This window comes from Vulpes vulpes, chromosome 15 (assembly GCF_048418805.1).
Source record: "Vulpes vulpes isolate BD-2025 chromosome 15, VulVul3, whole genome shotgun sequence".
Lineage (NCBI taxonomy): Eukaryota > Metazoa > Chordata > Mammalia > Carnivora > Canidae > Vulpes > Vulpes vulpes.
Window position 1 is genome coordinate 112,344,541 of NC_132794.1, and position 21,361 is coordinate 112,365,901.

General features: G+C 46.4%; 1 protein-coding gene across 10 annotated transcripts in view; it reads right to left on the reverse strand.

Annotated features, from left to right (window-relative positions):
* Window positions 1-21,201, reverse strand: part of UROS (uroporphyrinogen III synthase) — a 32,035-nt gene extending 10,834 nt beyond the window's left edge. For 2 of the 10 annotated variants that reach the window (XR_011997618.1, XM_072740372.1), the window contains exons 1-6: window positions 20,987-21,114; window positions 20,171-20,261; window positions 10,413-10,501; window positions 10,138-10,221; window positions 8,444-8,540; window positions 5,664-5,738 (exon numbers count right to left, since the gene is read on the reverse strand). Coding sequence is in view for 8 of the 10 variants with exons in the window: in XM_072740372.1 (XP_072596473.1) it covers window positions 5,664-5,738; window positions 8,444-8,540; window positions 10,138-10,221; window positions 10,413-10,501; window positions 20,171-20,219 (394 nt within the window). In the remaining 2 variants the exon portion in view is untranslated. Of the gene's footprint in view, window positions 1-5,663; window positions 5,739-8,443; window positions 8,541-10,137; window positions 10,222-10,412; window positions 10,502-16,567; window positions 16,668-20,170; window positions 20,262-20,930 lie in introns of all 10 variants that reach the window. The other 8 variants (XM_072740368.1, XM_072740365.1, XM_072740367.1 and 5 more) reach the window with 8 other exon arrangements.
* Window positions 21,202-21,361: the final 160 nt, after the last annotated feature.

The window sequence follows — 21,361 nt, forward strand, 5'->3', positions numbered from 1 at the left end:
GGATGTTCTGTGAGGGAGACGAGGCCAGCCCCCATCCAGAAGGGTGGTGTGGTCTGACTGGCCAGACTGGAATGGAAGGGAGGGCAGGAGAGGTTCCATGGTAACCTGCCAACAGGGACCCAGAGTATTGCAAGTACAGGTCATCTGGGGTGAGGGGTGGACCAGCTGCTTTGAGAGATTCCTAGCATGCAGGGAGGCAGGAGCAGACCCCCAGGCTCCCCTGCAGGCTTCCACGTGGAGAACACTGGCCCCTCGGCAGAGGATGCTGAGGGAGAAAGGGCCACAGGCCCGTGCTGTCAGGGCTCACTCCCTGTTCACGGGGTGTGGAGCGGCCCTGACGGAGGAGGTGCTGTGGGCATTGCATTTAGGGTTCATGTGAGACTGGCCGGCTGGTGACAAACTGCAGCTTTCACATAAACACCATCAGCTTTTAATTTACAGGTCATTTCAAGTGTCCTGAGTCCAACAGACAAAAGTCACATGTAGCTGTAAACCTGGCTCTGGAACAAAGCCGTTGCTTATGCTCACTGCCAGACCAGGCAGGGCTGCCTCTCCTCTGATTGAACTGGGAAGGTCCCAGTACACCAGAAAGCCTGAAAACTTCCCAGGAAGTGGACTGGGACAGAAGTACTGCAGGGATGTCGATACTTAAACATCGACGTTCATACCCAGACAGGAGGAACCGCCTAGACTCACACACCACCTTGCTGTTCCAAGTGAGCACTGGCACATTTTGTCCTCGCACGACCCTGAGCCCCTGGGGCGTCCAGCATGTGTCAGCAGTGTCTGTAAGGGCAGGCACAGGGCTGTGTGGTCCTCCCGGTGCCCACAGAGGCTCTCAGGAGAGATCAGGGGAATGGATGTTTGCTGGAAGGTCTCGACCTCTGTGGCGGCAAGGCTGGCTCTGCTCTAAGTGGGTACAGGCATGTGAGCCAGCACTGGGGCCCAGGCAAGCCCGCCTTCCGGGCCTCCCCAGGCGACGGTGGCAGGGGAGCTTCAGGTTACTCACAGCTGTGTGAAACAAACCAATCTGATCCTACACAAACCTGCCATGGGGTTCTTTACATTTGAGAGGTTAAGGCAAGGACAGCCATGGTGGATCCAGTCGGGGGGGCTCATGTAAACCTGGGGGTGAGCTCCCCTGCTGGTGGATGCCTACACTCAAAAGGTATCAGGGGGTTATCTGAAGGTGAGATAAAATCCTGAGTGCAAATCAGTAAGAATCAACAAATGGGATGTGAAGACATATTAACAAGGTTATGGATACAGATTGTCTCAGTATTCTCCCAGAATTAATGGGAAAACAAAGCAATGAAAAATACTAAAAAACAAAACAAAACAAAACAAAAAAACCAGATATGGTTTATAGGGTTTCTGGGTAGCTCAGTCGGTTGAGCGTCCAACTCTTGTTTTGGCTCAGGTCACAGTCTCATGGGTCCTAGGATCAAACCCTGGGTCAGACTCCAAGCTCAGCAGGGAGTCTGCTTGAGGGTCCTCTCCCTCTGCCCCTCCCTCCACTAGCTCTCTCTAAAATAAATAAATCTTGGTGGACACGGACATCAGGACCACTTGTGTGGACCCAGTTTCGGTTTCTGCTATGAGAAACATTTCTACCTTTTCTTTGCTTAAAATGTTCAACTCTCCTGACCTGATCTGCAGCTCTGGCTTGGGGGGGAGGGGGCAGTTCTTGGGCTCAGTCTGACCCGAGAGCTCTTATAAAATACCTCCCAGTAATCTCGGTGCTCACACTGCTGTGACAGCCCCTCCCCTTGAGTGTGGGCTGGACCCACTCAATTCAAACAAAAAGAAGGTGGAAGAAGTGATGGGATGTCACTCTCCAAGATGATGAAAAGAAGCCAGTCTGGCCTGGATGCTCTCTTGCACTGGCTCTTGGATTATCTTGAAATAGGGGAATCCTGCTGCCGTGTTCTAAGGTAGCCCTTAAAGAGGGCCACATGAAGGCTGGGAAGTGGATCCACGTGCGTGCTTTTGGAGTTAGAACCTCCAAGTGGAGCCTTGAGATACTTGCAACCTGGTGAGGGACCCCGAGCCAGAGTGAGGGCCACGTGAAGGCTGGGAAGTGGATCCACAGGCGTGCTCTTGGAAGCAGAACCTCCAAGTGAAGCCTTGAGATACTTGCAACCTGGTGAGGGACCCTGAGCCAGACAGACCCAGCTCAGCCAGTCCCAGATTTCTGACTCACAGAAACTGTGAGAAATTAAATGCTTGTTTCAAGTCACTAAGTTTTGGGGGAATTCATTACACAGCCGAGGATGACTGACACATGGGCCTGGTCTCCTCTGGCTGCCCCCGTTCCTCAAACTCTCTAGGCTCTTGCTGAGCCACAGGGTGAACAGAAGCACCAGCAGTTCAAGCAGTGCCTCCTCCCTGCACCCACCAGAGAGAGCTCCTCTTGGACATCATGTCTGGGAAGGTGAGCTAAGATAGAAGGTTCAAAAGTTGGGTGACTAACTTTCATGTTAAGAATGTGGTTTCTCCCAAGAGATTTTTTTTAAAGGTGCAAGCCCCCTAATTGCATTTTCCTTTGATCAGATGTTCTGGCATTTAGAACGTGTGGCCTTTTCCTTCACAGCGGAATAAACAGGGAGCAGGCTGGGGCTGGCGGGTCCCCGCCCGTGCCCACGGGATGCTGGCGCACTGCTAGCAGGCTCTGGTTTGGGGTTTCTCATCCCATACCGCCACTTTTGTTCTTGGGTATTCTTGTTTGACAGAACAATGAGATGCAAGACGAACAGTGGTACTCTTGATATCAGACTGAAGGTAGCGTGAAAATCAAAAGAGGACAATTTACAAACACACCATGTTTGATAGCTGAAGTGCTGATGTGTTGGAAGTTGCCTCTAGAATTTTCTTGCCTCTTTACATCAGAAAAAAAGAAACAGGGGCAGCCCGGGTGGCTCAGTGGTTTAGCGCTGCCTTTGGCCCTGGGCCTGATCCTGGAGACCTGGGATCGAGTCCCACATGGGGCTCCCTGCGTGGAGCCTGCTTTTCCCTCTGCCTGTGTCTCTGCCTCTCTCTCTCTCCCTGTGTCTCTCATGATTGAATAAATAAAAATCTTAAAAAAAAAAAAAGCAGCAGCAAAAGAAGGTGCAAGCAAATTCTTAACCGATTAGGGAGGAAATGGGAAAGGGGTGGTTTCCTTGGCAACCAAGGCTGATGATTCCCTCTTCCCTGATCCGTGTGGAGCTCCAGCGCTCCAGGTACACATTGTTCTTCATTGAATAGCGAAGCACTGGCTCTTAATTAGTCAGGCAACTCCATGCTGGTGAACTCCTCGGTGTCATTTTATTCTCTGCAAAGAGTGCTTTTCATTCTTAAGCTACTCTCATCTTCCACCAGCATTTTAAAATTCATTTGGACAAACTGGACCGTTTTAAAACAAAGCTGCACGTTGATTTACTCACAGTTGCTAAGCATTGCTTCATGCTTACTTTTCATGTTTACTTGCAATGTTGATTTTTAATGCTTCACTGTTTACCTTTGTGCTTTAAAAATAACAGACGAAGTCAAGACTGGAAAATGTGGACTATATTAAGAAAATTATAAAAAACAGCTATCGTACCACCATCTGGAGAGAAGTACCTTTCGTAGGGTTATTTCCTTTCAGGCTGTGTTCTTATTGTAGTAAAAACATATAACATAAAATTTAGCATCTAAGCAATTTTTAAGTGTATAACTTCCGTGGCATTCAGTACTGTCACAGTCATCACCCATATCCACTTACAGAACTTTTTCATCATCCCAAACAGAAACTCTACATCAGATTAAACAAGAACTTCCCATTTCCTTCAACCCCAGACCTGCAAACCTCTACCGTACCTTTAGTCTCTTTGGGTCTGGCTGTTCTGGGAGCCCCAGTAAGTGGAATTATACAGTATTCATCTTTTTGTATCTGGCTCATTTCACTTGGCATAATTTTTTTTAAGAAAAGATTTTATTTATTTATTCATGAGAGACACACAGAGAGAGGCAGAGACACAGGCAGAGGGAGAAGCAGGCTCCCTGCAGGGATCCCCATGTGGGGACTCCATCCCAGGACCTTGGGATCATGACCTGAGCCAAAGGCAGACACTCAACCACTGAGCCACCCAGGTGTCCCTGAGTGTAATGTTTTCAAGGTTTTTCCATGTTGTAGCATGTGTCAGAATTTCCATGATATTCTATTGAATGTGTACACCACATTTTATCCATTTATGAGTCCAGGGATATTTAGGTTGTTTCCACCTTTTGCCTGTGGTGCTGATGCTGTTATGAACCCTACATACTCCAACGAGTATCTCTGTGAGTCCCTGTTCCTCTCCAGCAACTTTGGGGGTAAGGAGGGCTCTCTATTTAGTACAGGACCCATGTTTTTAAATTAAATTGAAATTGTATCATGTATCTATATTGCATCCTGCTTCTTTTTTTTTTTAAAGGATTTATTTACTTGAGAGAGAATGAGTGCATGTGCATATGAGCAGTGGTGGGGAGGAGGGGGAAAAAGAGAGAAGCAGACCCCCCACCCCCGCTGACTATGGAGTCTCCAAGGGGCTTAATCCCAGGGCTCTGAGATCATGACCTGGGCTGAAATCAAGAGTCAGACACTTAACTGACTGAGCCACCAGGGTGCCCCTAAAGTTACCTTTTGTTATTGATAACACACTTCTTTCAATTATGCCTGAGTTTGTTAATGAGGCAGCTTTTGGAAAGCCCTAAGGGATGGGGGCTAGTTCCAGGGTAACCAACCTTGTGATCAGAGACAGTCGTCTCTTGCCTCTCCCACCTCTGAGGAGAAGAGCGGAGCTAGAGGTTGGATGAATTATCAATAAGCAGCGATTTAATCAATCATGCCTGTGTAATGAAGCCTTCATAAAAACCCAAATGGTGTCACAGAGAAGTGTGGGAGGGTGGTATACCAGGAAGGGGTGAGGAAGTGCTACACCCACCCATTCACTCCCCACCTTGCTCTGTGCATCTCTTCCATCTGGCTGTTCATTTGTATCTTTTGTAATAAACAGGCAATAGTTAGTAAACCATCTGCCTGATTCTGTGAGCAAATGACCCAACCCAACACACATTTGTTAACCAGAGTACAGAAGTATGACTATGGTAGTAGCATAGACTACAGGAGAGAAGAAAAGCAGTTTTTCATTCCCCAAGGACTTTTTTTCCATTCCCCAATGACTTAATCTTGTTTTTTTTTTTTAATTTTTATTTATTTATGATAGGCACACAGTGAGAGAGAGAGAGGCAGAGACACAGGCAGAGGGAGAAGCAGGCTCCATGCACTGGGAGCCCGACGTGGGACTCGATCCCGGGTCTCCAGGATCGCGCCCTGGGCCAAAGGCAGGCGCCAAACCGCTGCGCCACCCAGGGATCCCCTCTTGTTTGTTTTTTAAACACTGTAGTCTAAAATATGATTTTTTGCTTATTAAATTTACAAATAGTTAATTAGTTAAATATATAATGTTGCTGGTAAGGAAACAGTGAAAAATCTCTCTAAAATAAATCTTAAAAAAAAAAGGCAACCTTATCACTTAGCAAATACCAAGGTTCTGAGGAACTCTGTGCCAGGAACAGGGACAAAGAAAATTCATATTTTTTATTACAAATCATAATATCACAGTCATTCCTGGTGTTTTATCTTTACCTCGATTGCTTACCTAGAGAAGCAGTAGCATTTCCAACCACATACACTGTCTTAGCATTCCATTTTTCTTTCAGAGAATGCTTCCAGACTGTAAAACAGGAATTATATGTGAGCTGCAAATACCATAGTGGTTATTTGGACTGCTGCCCAAAGCTACTTGTTCATCCTAAGACATTTATTAACAAGGCAAACTATTAATAACCAAGTATAAAGAATAGCATCTCAAACTAAAATTTCATTTTTATTCTGTTCATATTCAGCAGGCAAATTTTTAAAAATTACTTTCATGATGTTTCAGTATGCCTTGCTTAAAGTATCCTCTCTTTTCCACAGTGGGCACTAGAAGCATGTTTAGTGTGTACCAGAAAACAAACATAACTTGAAGAATGAATTTGCAGGGTGACTTTAAAATTAAAAATCTAGACTTTTGGGATGCCTGGGTGGCTCAGTGGTTAAGCGCCTGCCTTTAGCCCAGGGTGTGATCCTGGAGACCTGGGATCGAGTCCCACATCGGGCTCCCTGCATGGAGCCTGCTTCTCCCTCTCCCTATGTCTCTGCCTCTCTCTCTCTCTCTGTCTCTCATGAATAAAATCTTAAAAAAAATTAAAATCTAGACTCTTATTAAATTTTTAAAACATTTTTATTTTATTTTATTTTTTAATAATCTCTATGCTCAACATGAGGTACGAACTCACAACTCCAAGATCAAGAGTTGCACACTTGGGGCACCCGGGTGGCTCTATTGGTTAAGCGTCCAACTGTTGGTTTCGATTCAGGTCATGATCTCGGGGTTCTGGGAATCGAGCCCTATGTTGGGCTCCCTGGGGAGATTGTCTCTCTCCCTCTCCCCCTGCGCCCCCTCTAAAATAAATAAATAAATTCTTAAAAAAAAAAAGTCATACACTCTTCTAAGAGCCAGCCAGGTGCCTAAAAAGTATAGATTTTTAAAGAAAAAGTCACGAGTCATTAAAAAGGGCAACTTTGTGTCTCATAAAGCAATACAACTGGTTTTATTTGGGACATAAATCTGAATGCAGTCAAGAAACTGTAATCTCGGATGTATCCATTAAGTCAAAGTAAAGCTAATACATTTCAGGTTCATAGGCAAACACAATTTTATAAAGAACACTATCATCTTATGTCAAAAACAAACAACTTTAAATGTGGATTAAAGAAATACAAAGAGAAAATGAGTTTTATAATTTTAAGGCCGCTGGGTATTCAATATATTTTGAGAAGACAAAGAAACATGAGTTCTCCATTCCTAAAATCTGATTATGAGTGTAACTTTCCCTTACATTTAAGTGTTACACTACCCTTTACACTCACATGGGAGATTTCCTTTCCTTTCCTTTCATTTAAAGATTTTTATTTTTTTAAGTAATCTCCACACCCAACGTAGGGCTTGAACTTGCAACCCTGAGATCAAGAGTTGATCCAGCTGAGCCAGCCAGGTGCCCCTGGGAAATTTCCTTTTAAACAGTAACCAAAGACTGAGTCTTACCTTCTTTCCTACTCCACAAATGTAAATAATATTTGAAAATTATCTATAGCATATGAACAAGCCATTCTCCAATCTCGTGGCAGATATTTCTAACAGAAGGTGAATGTGTAAGGTGATTTTTTTTTTAGGCTATAATGAAAGCCTAATTAAATGTAGAGAGAGAACAAGCATTCACCACTGTCACTCATTCAGTGCCCACCACGGGCCAGGCAACATCCGAATGGTTCTTTTGGGGGCTCAGATTCATAGCTGGTATCACAAATCTGCAACTTACAGACCATGTGGTCTGGGCAAGTTTCATACGCTGTCTTCAAACTCCTCATATGTCGAGTGGAAAAACTAATTGTATCTATTTCAAGGGTAAGTCATTTAAGATGGGGTCTGGCACAGAGAAGGCACCTTGTCAAGTTCTAGCTAGCTAGTAGTTACAAGTGATGAACTTGGGATGGAGGGATTATTTATTATGCCCACTTTACAGACAAGGAAACCAAGGCTCAGTGAAGTCAAGGAACTCGCCAAGGTCAGAATGGCCATCTGAACCGAGGCCTACCTTGCCACAAAGCCATCCTGTAATGATGCCTGACTACTGCCTCTACTCCTTAAGATAAGTAGGGCTGGTCAGGTTTAGCTCTGAGGCTGGCTGTGCACTGACTGGTTCCATGGACTTGGACAAGTCCTTACTCTTCCAGAGCTTCAGTTTTCTCATCTGTAAAATAATGAGGACCACAGTATGTATGCTTCCGGCCAAAAATCCAGAAATAAATGAGATAATGAATGTAAAGTAGTTAACCGAGCCTGGTATACATTAGGCACTCCATAAATGTTAGCTATGAAGCTATCGGATCAAAAGATGAAGGTGGTTGTCCAGTCTGAACCAAGGCTCTGTTCCTATGTTTTGATGGAGAGAGGAGGAGGTAGAAGAAGGGTCTAAGAGATGATCGTGTTATTAGGTGCCTGACAGGGCACGAGCCATCGTTTCATTGTTGATACATATACATACCAGCATCTGTGACAGGGCACCACGAGGCACTCCCTCCCATCAGAGAGCTACCAGGTCAACCCATCATTCTGTGTGGGACATTAAGAGTCAGCTTACAAGGAGAAAGATCATTTTCTGCTTCCTCCAAAGGTCACACAAACATGAATTAATTTGGTATGTAAATACTTCATTGAGCAAAAAGTCACTGAAATTTTTAAAATATGAAAAATCTATTTCTGGAACCCAGTCTCCCCAGTAGGAAGAATCAGAGTAAAGGAAGTCTGGTGGAATCCACAACAGAGCCCCTCACCTTCAGCTTTATTGTCTTTCTCCAAACACAGCTCCACTGCTTCCACTGCTCTGGGGCTGGTAAAAATGAGTCCCCCATAGCCTTCAGGATGAGACAGCTGTGCACCAAACAGCAAGAGGCATTTTATTTTACATGATGCCAATTTCAACATTTCCTAGATTTCCAAATGCTTCACAAAACTAATTCCTTCTATCCATCCATCCATCCATCCATCCATCCATTTATCCATCCACCCATCCATCCTTCCATCCACTCTTCTACTCAACACCTCCTAGGAGCTTACTATATGCCTGGAACTATTCAGGGCTTTTAGGAATATACAGGTGAATTCACTATTCATGGCATTTTTCTCAAGCAGTTTATAGTCAAGGGGAGGGATTAGGAAAGAGCACTCTCGGGTGGTATCATAACAGGAACAGAGAGGGGCAACCTGACCCAGTCTGGGCTTGGGTGGGGTGCAGGCAGGAGGGCAGACTGGACTTGCATCTATAATAAAACTGGAATCTTCAAGGGGCACCTGGATGGCTCAGTCGGTTAAGTGGCCAGCTCCTGATTTTGGGTTAGGTTATGATCTCAGGATCCTGGGATCTAGCCCTGCGTTGGGCTCTGGGCTCAGCAGGGAATCTGCTTGGAGAGTCTCTCTAATCTATTCCTCTACTCCCCCAACCCCTGCTCATGTTCTTTCTCTCTCTAGGGTAAATTAAAAAATTGCTGTTTTTACATATTCTTTCTCTCTATCTGTGAAAGTTCCCTGTGAGATGCGTGGGGTTACTGTCATCTCATAGGTGAAGACTCAGGCTTGGAGAGGCTAAGGACCTGGCCCAAGGTAAATAGCAGAGCCAGGACTTGACCACATGCCTTGTGCCCCCACTCACTGCATAGGGAGCTATATGAACGTCCAGAAGAGCCCTCAGGAGGCACACTGGCTGGTGGTGACAGGAGAGGCTCCTGTGGAAACTCTAGTATTTGTGTGACCACAAGGTCCAAGATGTGATCTTGAGTGATGAGATCTTTGGGGCCTTTCAGAGCTGCTTATGGAGGGCATGCTGACTTGGGTCCCTCTTACATAGTTCCCTCAGCACACAACTCAGGGCAGAAGAACGTAACAGGTACCAGATCATTGTCGGGTAAATTACTGAATGGATAATGCAATATTCAGCCCAAGTCAAAGGGGCGCTAACAGAGGTGTGGAGCCCAGGAGCAGGGCTGGGCACCGTCGTCCGTGAAACTAGCCTGGCTCTTGGCCTCCGGGTCTAGAAAGGAGCTCCAGGGGAGATGCCCCGGAGGCGCTCTGCTCCTGGGACTGGGTGCATGCTGGGGAGGGTGGCCTGAGCACTGAATCTTTGAAACATTTGGAGGTCTCAGCCCAGTAGCCCAACCTGGGGGAAGGTACCACCTGTGCAGAGCGTGGTCAGATGGGAGGGTAAATGGGAGGATGGACTGGACTGGCCGCACGGCTGAGAGCCCTCTCTGCCACCTGTTTCCCAGGCCCTCACAGACCCCGCCTCCAGGTCAGGGTGGCTTTCCGGAGGAGCTGGTGGAAGCTCAGGGACGGTCTAATAGCCTTTCACTGTAGCCAGGTGAGGCTGTGCTGCCCTCATTGTAAAGCGTGGTAGTAAAATGAGGGAGTGAAGAAATTCTCCGGCTTGGGTTGGCAGGGAACCTCCAGGGACTCAGACACTGACAGACCTTACCTTCTCAGAAAAACTGGGAAGAGACAAAAACTCAAATGATAAAACAGGGATCAGAGTGGCTTCAAATCCATATAATCCTAATTCCTGCAAATACAAGAATATAGTTCTGGATTGGCCAGGGTTGTCTGGAAAATAAGGAGAGTCACAGCAACAACGTACTCTGCGTCAGCTCCTCAGAGGGTTAGCAGGCCTCCCACCCTTCACCCCTGACCCCCTTAGCTTCCTTAGTAAGGCAGTGTCATGCTATGCGGGGACCAGGAGCCTTGGGCACTTACCCTGATGTATGGATCTTGGCCACAGTCATCCTCTTTAGGGTCTTTCAGTAAAAGAACCTTCATTATCACCTGGCAGTCCTTCCAGGGTGCTGTGACAGAGCAGAGAAATGGAGGGATCTTAATTAGATCTCAAGGACTCTTCCTAAGCAATGTTAGATGGGACAGGAGCACGGTAATCAACTGCTAGCTGAGGTGACCTATCCTTGCCCACAATGACTTAGCATTAATGGGCTTGTTCCTTCTGAAGACCCTGTCACTGATAAGGCCAAGGGACGGCATGCTAGCACTTGATATCACTTGGAAAGGCAGAGGAAAGCCATTAAGGAAAGCCAGTGTCCTGGCCAGACATTTAAGCCTCGTAAAGAGGAGTGATGCATATGTGGGGTTGTATCATTAACAAATAGACAGATTATTTTAGGGAAATAAAGAATTATTTCCTTTCAAGACAAATATACTGAGTAGTTCATAAACATACGCTCTTCAGGGAATAATTATACTGACCCTTCTACTTCTCAAATGATGTTTTATAAATGTCGAATATTATGAGGTATCTTTCAAAAGTGTTCTAACAACCTGGAAAATAATTTGTTGAGATGTATCAAAAGCCTTGAATACTTTATACTCTTTCTTCCAATAATTTCACTTCTAAGAATAAATACTAAGGCAATACTCAAATGTGTGCAAAGACTAACAAAGACGTTCATCTGGGAATTCTTTTTTTTTTTTTTTTAAACCGAGATGTCATTGACGTACAACTTAAGTTTCAGGTATTTAGCTGTTCATTTGATACATTTATATAAGGCAGTATGATTACTACCTTTGTAGCTCAGCTAACACCTCTACCACACCTCCTCATAATTATTTCTTTTTTGTAGTGAGAATAATTAAGATCAACTCTTCTGGGAACTTTGAAGTTTATAATACAGTATTGTTGACTATAATCACTATGTTGTGCATTAGGTCTCTAGGACTGACTCTTCTTCTGGTTGCAGGATTGTATCCTGGTATTTAGAGTGGGAAACAAAGTAAATGTCCAAAAGTGAGAGAATGGTAGTTGTATGAAATCATTAAAATATTCCTTAATAACTTAATTACATGGATCATTTAATTTAATCACATCATAATGCTAAGTTTAAAACGTAGTTGCAGGAATAGTATAATTTTATAAATTTTATATCTACGTATATATGAAAGGATTTGTACCAAAATACTACTACTAATTCTTTCTTTCTTTTTTTCAAAGATTTTATTTATTCATGACAGGCAGAGACATAGGCAGAGGAAGAAGCAGGCTCCCTGCGGAGAGCCTGACGTGGGACTTGATCCCAGGAGCCCGGGATCACACCCTGAGCCAAAGGCTCAGACCACCAACCACCACTAATTATTTATGGGTGGCAGGTTAGGGTGATTATTTTCTTGTTTACCTCTTTCTGTATGATCCACATCTTTTAGACAATAAATATTAAATTCTTTTGGATCAAGGAAGAGAATTTAATACTACCACCCCCAAAGGCCTCACAATAAATGCTGCCAGAGACCTGCAGAATAAATTCTGCCTGAAATGTGGATTACTATCCCATAAGTAGCATTAGGCCCACCAGCTAGTTACTTACTAAATATTATACAGTGGTTGATAATAGCCAAACAGTGTATATTGTTTGGAGCAGAAATGTGTTAACTCTGAGAGCCATTACTTGTGATTTATTACTGAATCGGTTTCTGAAACATTATGGCATCTATGGGACATCTTAGGAAAATTTGGCTCAAAATGAATTGCTTTGTATCTAAGCAACCAACCCTGGGTGAACAAATAATAATCATGAAATCAAGTTCTAATTACTGCTGCTGTTGAGCTGTTGGCTAGAGAGACTGGGGATTTGGGGGAATGGGCAGTATTGTTTCTATCATTTCCTGAAGTTACTTGGAATGTGTCTCACACAGAAATTAGGAACCAGCCTTTCTGAGATGGTCACGCTCAGGTGTCAACCCAGGGCTCAAGTTCCCATTTATTCACAAGTGCTTTTAGCCAGGGAGATTATCCTAGGTAATCTGGGTGGGCCTCCTCCAGTCAGTGGCCTTAAGAGCAGAACTGAGACTTCTCTGAGGAAGAAATTCCAGCTGTGGACACAGCGTCTGCTCAAGGCTCGAGGCAGCCTGCCCTTCTCGGTGGCTTGCCCTTGGGGTCTCAGACTTGCCCTGGCAGCCTCCACAGTTACACGAGGCAGTGCCTGGCAGTAGGTCTTAATCCATATCCCCCACCAGCTGTTTCTCTGGTTGAACCCCCAACTGATCCCAAGAGCCCCTTCTAGGGCTCCAGGAAACTGTAAGTCACTGAGTGGCAGGTAAGACTTAGCATTTTCGGTTAACACATAAATGTTTCCAGGCACACAAAACAAGCAACGATTGTGGGATTAAAAGGTGGAAGCATCATGCTGCTAGAAGCAGTTGGTCCTGGGTGGCCGACCTCAGCCCCACCATGACCTTGCCATGGTGCTAGTTAGGATCTGGGATGCGTATCCCCAGGAAAAAAAAAAAAAAAGCCATGTGGACAGAAGTCAGGGATTCCTGGCATAGAAGTCACTCCTCACTCAGGGCCGCTGCCTGATGCCACCTACATATGTGCCTTTAGAAACACATGTACCTTGGCTGTCCCCTGAGCCAGTCCTCCCTCTGGTGAGTATTTCCTCTGCAAAGGGCAGTGTCTGTCACCAGGTCCCTGAGCCTTTGCTGCAGACCCTTTGGCTCTGCAGAACCTTTTGGGACTCCCCTCCCCCCCAACACACACCCAACCCCTATTTCCTGTAGACCTTTCTCTGAGTCCTTGGATTCTCCCGTGGGCTGAATGTGCTAATTGGACAGTGAACGGTACCGGTCAATTAGGCGGAATCAAGTCTCAAAACATTATCAACTTTAAATCTTAAATTACTAAGAAAATTACTAATGTGTGAGCATGACTACCTTTGTGCACTTATCAGGTGATTTCTTTCTTGTGGAACTTGATGACATGGGGCTCTAGCAGGGCAAATAATCACCAGCAATGGTTCCTCTTAATTTTGCACTAGAGGTGCTTTGAGCAATGGCTGAGAAGGAATGTGGGTAGTAATCTGATTTTTATTTGTCAATTCCAGCAGCACATCTCATAGTCTCTCTTAACAGTTATTATCTGGAAGCCATCAATTTTATTACCTAGGGCAACTGCAGAGTAGAACCCAGAAGAAACATTTTCTCTATTTGCAGTGGGTAGACTGGTTTTGCTTTCAAGTGTTTGCATTATTAAACTAAGCCCTTTGTACCAGAGTGATATTTTTTATTTTTATGCCTGTTTTTCCTAACACTTCTGTATGCCAAGTATATGAGAGGCAGCATAGTAATAGGGTTAGGACCACAGCCTTCAGAGCCAGACTGCCTGAGTGTGAATCCCACCCAGCCTGCCACTCATCAGTTCTGGGACTTTGGTGTATGTGGTTTTTTAAAAGTTTTTATTTATTTATTCATGAGAGACACAGACATAGGCAAAGGGAGAAGCAGGTTCCTCACGGAGAGCCCGATGTGGGACTCGATCCCCAGACCCCAGATCACGATCTGAGCCAAAGGCAGATGCTCAATCACTGAGCCACCCAGGTGCCCATTTCTGGGACTTTGGATGAGTTTTGTCCTCTACAGGTCAGCTTCCTCACCCATAAAGCAGGACAAACCTCATCGATTTAATGCAAATAAAGCATAAGATCAGTCTCTGGTGTATACAGGTAGTCCTCAACAACTGTGTTGGAGGTCATTGTTATGTCCTTTGAGTCACTCAGCAACCCTACAGCTTGGTAGGGCAGAGGTTATTCCCACCTAACGGGAGAAAACAAGACTACGGCATTCACGATAAAGCTGGCATCAGATCCCCTTGACCCTCAGTCCTGGGCTTGTTCCCTGACACCACACTTTCCTCCTCCTGTTCCCCCAGAGAGAAGAGGGCAAGCAGAAATGAGAAAAGGAGAAGAGAAATACATCTATAAAAAAAGAAGCTTCCCACTGTGGTTATGATCAGACCCAAACTCCCTCAAATGACCTGACAAGCTGCAGCATGTCCCAGCCTGGTCCCCACTCTCCCCTGAGCACTCCAGCCGCCCCAGACTTCTCTCCATCCCTCAGGCTTATCCTCCTCAGGGCTTCTCCTGCCAACTCCTACTCAGCCTCCAGGTCTAGGTGTAAACAGCACTTCGAGGACAGTTAGGGTGTGGGTCTGGCTGTGTGCTAAGAGATCCAAATGAACACTGGCTGAAACAGTGATAGGCCTTTTCTTCTCCCTGATGGAAAAGTCCTGGCTGACTGGTGGCTCTGTCATGCAAAGGGAGCGTCAAGCTCCTTTTATCTGGTTTTTCCATCATCCCCAGGTAAGAGATGAGCTCAGAGCTGGGCACGGGACAATGCAGGGTTGCTCAGGCCACGTTTAGGACTTAGCTGTTTATCCCCAATGAGATGTGATGCCACTGGGGGACTGAGCAGAGGGCTGATGTGCTTATATTCCAGTGAGGTCACTTGCAGGTGTGCAGAGGAAAGACTCAAAGTAGAAAGGATTAAGAACTGGGAGGCTCTTAGAACAGTCTCCACGAGGGGTACCTGGTGGCTCAGTCGGTTAAGTATTCGATTTTTGATTTCGGCTCAGGTCATGATTTTCAGGGTATTGAGATCAGCCCTGTGTGGGGCTCTGCACTGAGTGTGGAGCCTGCTCGAGATTCTCTCTCCCTCTGCCCCCCTCCAACCTCCCACATACTGCTTGTGTGCTCTATTTAAAAAATAAATAAATAAAATTTAAAAAAAAGTCTGGGTGAGAGCTGATACAGGTTTGGACTAGGCTGGTAGTCTTGGGAAAGAGTGCACTTGGATGTATTCTGAAGGTGGGGCCAATAGCATTTGCTTGGGTTGGATGCACGGTAGAGGAAAGAGAGGTCAGGTTTATAACAACGGAGAATGGGAGCACATCCAGGAGATGGGGAATAGATGGGGACAAAGGTTCTCTTTGGGACATACTATGTTTGAGGGTGCCTGTTCCCCACCAATGTGCTTCAGCCCATTTGTGCATTTTGAATGGCTTACAGGTGTGCCTGTGGGCTGATCCTCTCAGCCCTTGGTAGGTACCAGGGTTGCCAGAACCACAGTGCCACTCTCCTCACACCCACCCCAGCCAGGGCTGGCTGCCTTTACCTGTAAAGTGTGTCTCCTGTGTGTACATATGTTATATTTACCTTTTACTTGGTGTGCTGTAATGTTAAAAAAGTTGGAGAGTACTGGCATCAAATGTCCAAATGAAGAAACTGGGTAGGCAATTTGGGCTCAGCGGGAATCAGGTCAAAAAACAAAGACTTGGGAGTTGTTAGTGCATTGAGGGTATTTGAAGTCCGAGGACTGCTGAGACCATGGTGAGAAAAGGAGGCAGCCCAGGATGGAGCCCTACGGCACCCACACGATGCCAGATCAAGTCTGAGCAGCAGGCAGGGAGACCCTAGCAAAGGAGAGGGAACACAGACTGGAGTTGAGTCTTAGTCATGCCATAACAGAATTCCACAGACTGGGGCTTCAACGGTAGACATTTATTTCCTCAGTTCTGGGCGCTGGAGTCCAGAAGCGAGGCGTCATCATGGTTGGCTCCTGGTAAGAGCTCTCTTCCTGGCTTCCAGGCTACTGTCTTCTTGCTGTGTGCTTGCATGGTCTTTCTTCTGTGCAGAGAGACCTCTGGTAGCTCTTCTTCTAAGGACACCACACCTAGAGGATTAGAGCTCCACCTAACGGCAGGGCTTGACCTCATAATGACCTCATTCAATCTTCATGACCTCTTTCCTCCCTTTTCTTTCCTTTTTTTTTTTTTCCTTGAGTTGCCTCCATGCCCAAAGTGAGGTTTGAACTCAAAATCCCGAGATCACATGCTCTACAAACTGAGCCAGGCAGGTGCCCCCTCTTCATTACCTCTTTAAAGGCTCTATACCCAAATAAAGTCACACTGGGGATCAGGGCTTCAATGTATGAATTTGGGGGTGGGGGAGCCACAGTTCAGTCCATAACAGAGTAAGCTACAGAATAAAGTGAGGGTAGATGATGTAGGGTGATGTGTGTACATTCCAGCTACTATGTGTATAAGGTTTGGTGAGATTAATAAATGAGTTTAGTACCTGAACATGCTGAATACGTTGAAGATGGGTAAAGCCAGCTGAGATGCTTTTGTAGACTAGAGCCCAGAGTACTCTAGGGATTGGAGCAGGCAAGGGGGTTCTGAAAAAGTCAACAACCCCCGTCTCAGAAATGTGTCTCTAATGTTCGTCTTCACCCAGAACTCCTTTAGTTGTTCCCATCAAGAAGTGACATACTCATCATCCCATCGTCTGCTATGAAGAGCAAGCAGTGAAATAGCAGGTCCCTGCATTTGCCCTGTTATGAATCCAAAATTTATGTGTTAAAGTCCTAACCCTCAGTCTGTGACCTTATTTGGAAATGGGGTCTTTGCAGATGTATTAAGTTAAAATGAGGTCATTAGGGTGGGCCCTAATCCAGTCTGACTGGTGTCCTTATAAAAAGGGGAAATGTGGACACACACTCAGGGAAAACATGAAGATGAAGGCAGAGATCGGGTGATGTATTAACAAGCCAGAGGGCATTAGAGATGGCCAGCAAACCACCAGAGCTGGGGGGAAGAGGCACAGAATGGATTTCCCCTTACAGCCCTCAGAAGGAACCAACCCTACTGACATTTTGATCTTAGAATCTAGCCTGTGAGACAATACATTTCTGCTGTACAGACCATCCAGCTTGTGGCACTTTGATATGGCAGCTTGGGAAACGAATACAGCCTCATTCAAGCTGAAACCACAAACATGGTATAAACAGATCTTGTCCACATGGGAAGATCTATCCCTGCTTTTCTCTGGGACCAAGCTGAAAGCAACCTGCTTGAAGAAACTTGTTACCTGTCTTGCACCAAGAATAGGAGGAAACCAGGATCAGGAGACAGGCAGGGGTATCCTCAGGTTTTTAAAGGAGGAAGATTGTACATGAGCCACTTCGGACTTTGGGAAGAGGTGTGCTGAAGGGCAAGGAGCTTGCACTCGAGGGCAAAGGCCTCTGTTCTGGTCTCTAGGCTGCTCTGCTCTTGGCCTCAGTCCCTGCAATTGTGAAATGGGCTGGTCCTCTGGATGCTGGTTGTTTTGAGGGACTTTCTTCTGCATGGTAGACATTCAGTAAACGCTCAGTGTGAACAAGTGTTCACACTGAAGAAAACAACACTGTTGATTTACCCAGCATCTCTGGAACAGGGGAAATGACCTCTTTTCCTTAAAGAAATAGGGGCATGATTTGATGAAGACAGCTGGTAAGAAAGAGCCAGGTCTCAAACTCAGTTTCCAGCTGTGTCCTGCTGCTCTTCCAGCAGTAACAACAGCTGCCCTTTTAGCGAGCACTTACTCTGTGATATTTACGGGGCTAAGCATTTTACATTGCAGGATCTCAATCCTCATTTAAACCAGCAAAGGTAGGTATTATTATCCTTATTTCACAAAAGAGGAACCCAAAACTCCAAAGGGTTGAGCAATGTGCCCAAGATCACATAGCACTGTTGAGTGGCAGGGGTGGTATTTAATCCTGGTCTAAAGCCCATGCCCATTCCCTAAGCACTCCCACCACTTCTCAGCTCCTGTAAGATTGTCTTCACACTCTGATCATTAGCTCAACACTAGGAGCTAGTCTGAAGACACAAAGTAAGGCTTTTCCCCTGATCTCTAATCAAAGCAATACACAGTACCTGGAAAATCTGCAAACTACAAGAAAGTATAGTTCTTCAAAAAACAGTAAACATAGGATTACCATATGATCCAACAGGTTCACTTTTGGGTATACACACCCTAAGCTTTCAAAGCAGGGACTTAAACAGGTATTTGTACATCCCAGTGCACAGCAGCATTCTACATAGTAGTCAAAAGGTGGAAGCAACCCAAGTGTCCACCAATGGACGAATGGATAAACAAAATGTGATATATACGTATGATGGAATACCGTTGTTTTAAAAAGGAAATTCTGACACATGCTACAACATGGATGAAGCTTGAGAACTTTATGCCAAGTAAAATAAGCAATCACAGAAGAACAAATTATTAGGATTCCCCTAGAACAGTCAAATTCATAGAGATGGAGAACAGAACAGTGGTTTCCAGGGTCTGGGGGTTGGGAGGGATTGGTGAGTTACTGTTTAACGGACAGAGTTTTAGTTCGGCAAGATGAGGAAGATCTGGGGATGGGTGGTGGTGATTGTGGCACAGCAAAATGAATATACTTGATGCCACTCAACTGTATACTTAGAAATGATTAAAATTGTAAATGTTATATATATTTTACTACAAGAAAACATAAAGAAATGGAATGGGTGATGGGCACTGAGGGGGACACTTGGCGGGATGAGCACTGGGTTTTATGCTATATGTTGGCAAATTGAACTCCAATAAAATTTTTTAAATAAAAAAATAAAAAATAAAGAAATGGAAAAACTTATCTATGATGTCTGAGTGAAACTCCATTAATATGTTGGTACTGACTCTATTTTCTTTTTTTTTTAAGATTTTATTTATTTATTCATAGAGACAGAGAGAGAGGGGCAGAGGCACAGGCAGAGAGGGAGAAGCAGGCTCCATGCAGGGAGCCTGATGTGGGACTCGATCCAGGGTCGCCAGGATCACACCCTGGGCTGCAGGCGGTGCTAAACCGCTGTGCCACTGGGGCTGCCCCTGAGTCTATTTTCTAATTTTAGCCTTGTAAGAGGTCTTTTTGTTTTTTTTTACAGCTTCCTGTCTTGTACATTATAGGAAGATGTTTTGACATGGTTGTAGGACCCAAAGGGGTTATGTTAAGCTATCCATTCAGATGTGAATCCCAGATATGCACGTCTATCAATATCCATGTTGGGGTGTGGTAGCAGAGTCTCAGGGAGGCTGGAACCCACAGGACACAGTCATGGGGACTCTGTGGCCCCTTACCTTAACCTGACTCCATTTCCTGCGGCTGAAGGATCATTGAAAAGAGGTTATCACACTTCTGCTTAAACCTCTGGGCAGCAGCCACCTCCCCAGGAAGCAGCAGCTCCTTCTGTTTTTAGAATTCCAGGTATCCAACCCACTTTCTTCACTTTACAGAAAAGAAACAAGTTAAACTATGAACCTCCTTTTCCTATGGCTGGTGTCTTCTTTAATGAAGGATGTTCTTTCCAAATGGTCTTTACAATGAGTGGCCGCATACCAGCAGCCCCTGGGATAAACCTGCTTGGGGACTGAATTTTATTTGGCACAGGTTTTGTTAAAAATCAGAGTAGATCTCCTGCCCTATGACCCAGCAATTGCACTGCTGGGGATTTACCCCAAAGATACAGATGCAGTGAAAACGCCGGGACACCTGCACCCCAATGTTTATAGCAGCAACGTCCACAATAGCCAAACTGTGGAAGGAGCCTCGGTGCCCATCGACAGATGATGGATAAAGAAGCTGTGGTCTTTGGCCCAGGGTGCGATCCTGGAGACCCGGGATCGAGTCCCACATCGGGCTCCCGGTGCAAGGAGCCTGCTTCTCCCTCTGCCTGTGTCTCTGCCTCTCTCTCTCTCTCTGTGACTATCATAAATAAAAAAAATAAATAAATAAATAAATAAATAAAAGAAATTAAAAAAAAAAGAAGCTGTGGTCTAAGTACAGCTTGTGTACAATGGAATATTCCTCAGCCATTAGAAATGACAAATACCCACCATTTGCTTCGACGTGGATGGAACTGGAGGGTATTATGTTGAGTGACATAAGTCAATCGGAGAAGGACAAACGTTATATGGTCTCATTCATCTGGGGAATATAAAAAATAGTGAAAGGGAATAAGGGAAAGGAGAGAAAATGAGTGGCAAATATCAGAGAGGGAGACAGAGCGTGAGAGACTCCTAACTCTGGGAAACGAACTAGGGGTGGCGGAAAGGGAGGTGGGTGGGGGTGACTGGGTGACGGGCACTTGATGGGATGAGCACTGGGTGTTATGCTATTTGTTGGCAAACTGCACTCCAATAAAAAAAATAAAAAAATCAGGGTAGATCTCGTAAAACTCCAGAACTCCGGTTCTCTGGAAATGCAAAGATCCGAGCGCACTGGGGCAGGTGTCCACTGGGCCGCAGGTGGCTGCAGCGGCAGGTGCACGCTCTCTGGCTGACCACAGCCCCTCCGCTCCGTTCCCTGACAGTAGGTAGGCCCTAGGCCCTGCCTTGTAATCCTCATTTCCACCCCCCGGGACCCGAAGCGTTTAGGGCTCATCCCTCCTTGGGAGGAACTTGCAGGTCGAGCAATGCGCTTAAAGAGCGTCGGCTGGGAGCAGGGCTTCGGAGGGGACCGCGCCCCCGACGGTGCTGGGGGCCCTGCGCGCACCTGCGCCGCCCCGGCGACCTGCCCCGGGCCCGGCCCGCCCAGACCAGCAGCGGCCCCGCGCTCCTCTCCCCGCGGGCTCACGCTCGGGCCAGCGCCGCACACCTGCGCGTCCGCGGGCCTCGGGGTCCCCGTCGGCGACCACGGGCGGCGACACCTACCTCGCCGGGCAGGCGCGGGGCCCGTGCCCGGCACTCGGCGGGCGCCCTGTCGGGGGCAGCGTCTCGCGGTGCCGACCAGCCTGCGGGGCAGCGGCGGGCAGCGGCGGGAGCTGCGAGCCGGGTGGGTGGGCCCTCACCACGTGGCCTCGGCTGCCATGGAGACGGCCCGCGCGTGGCCGCCCGGCACCTGCACCACCGCCCGGGGTCCCGGAGCCGAGGGAGCGCGCGCATGCGCACCGACAATCCAGGCCCGGCGGGCGGGGGGGGCGGGCCCAGATGGGTCGAACCACTGAGGGGTGGGGGGAGCGTCGGAGGGCGGGAGGCAGGACGGAGACGGGGGGAAGAAAGTGCCCCAACAGGACCCCCGAACTGACT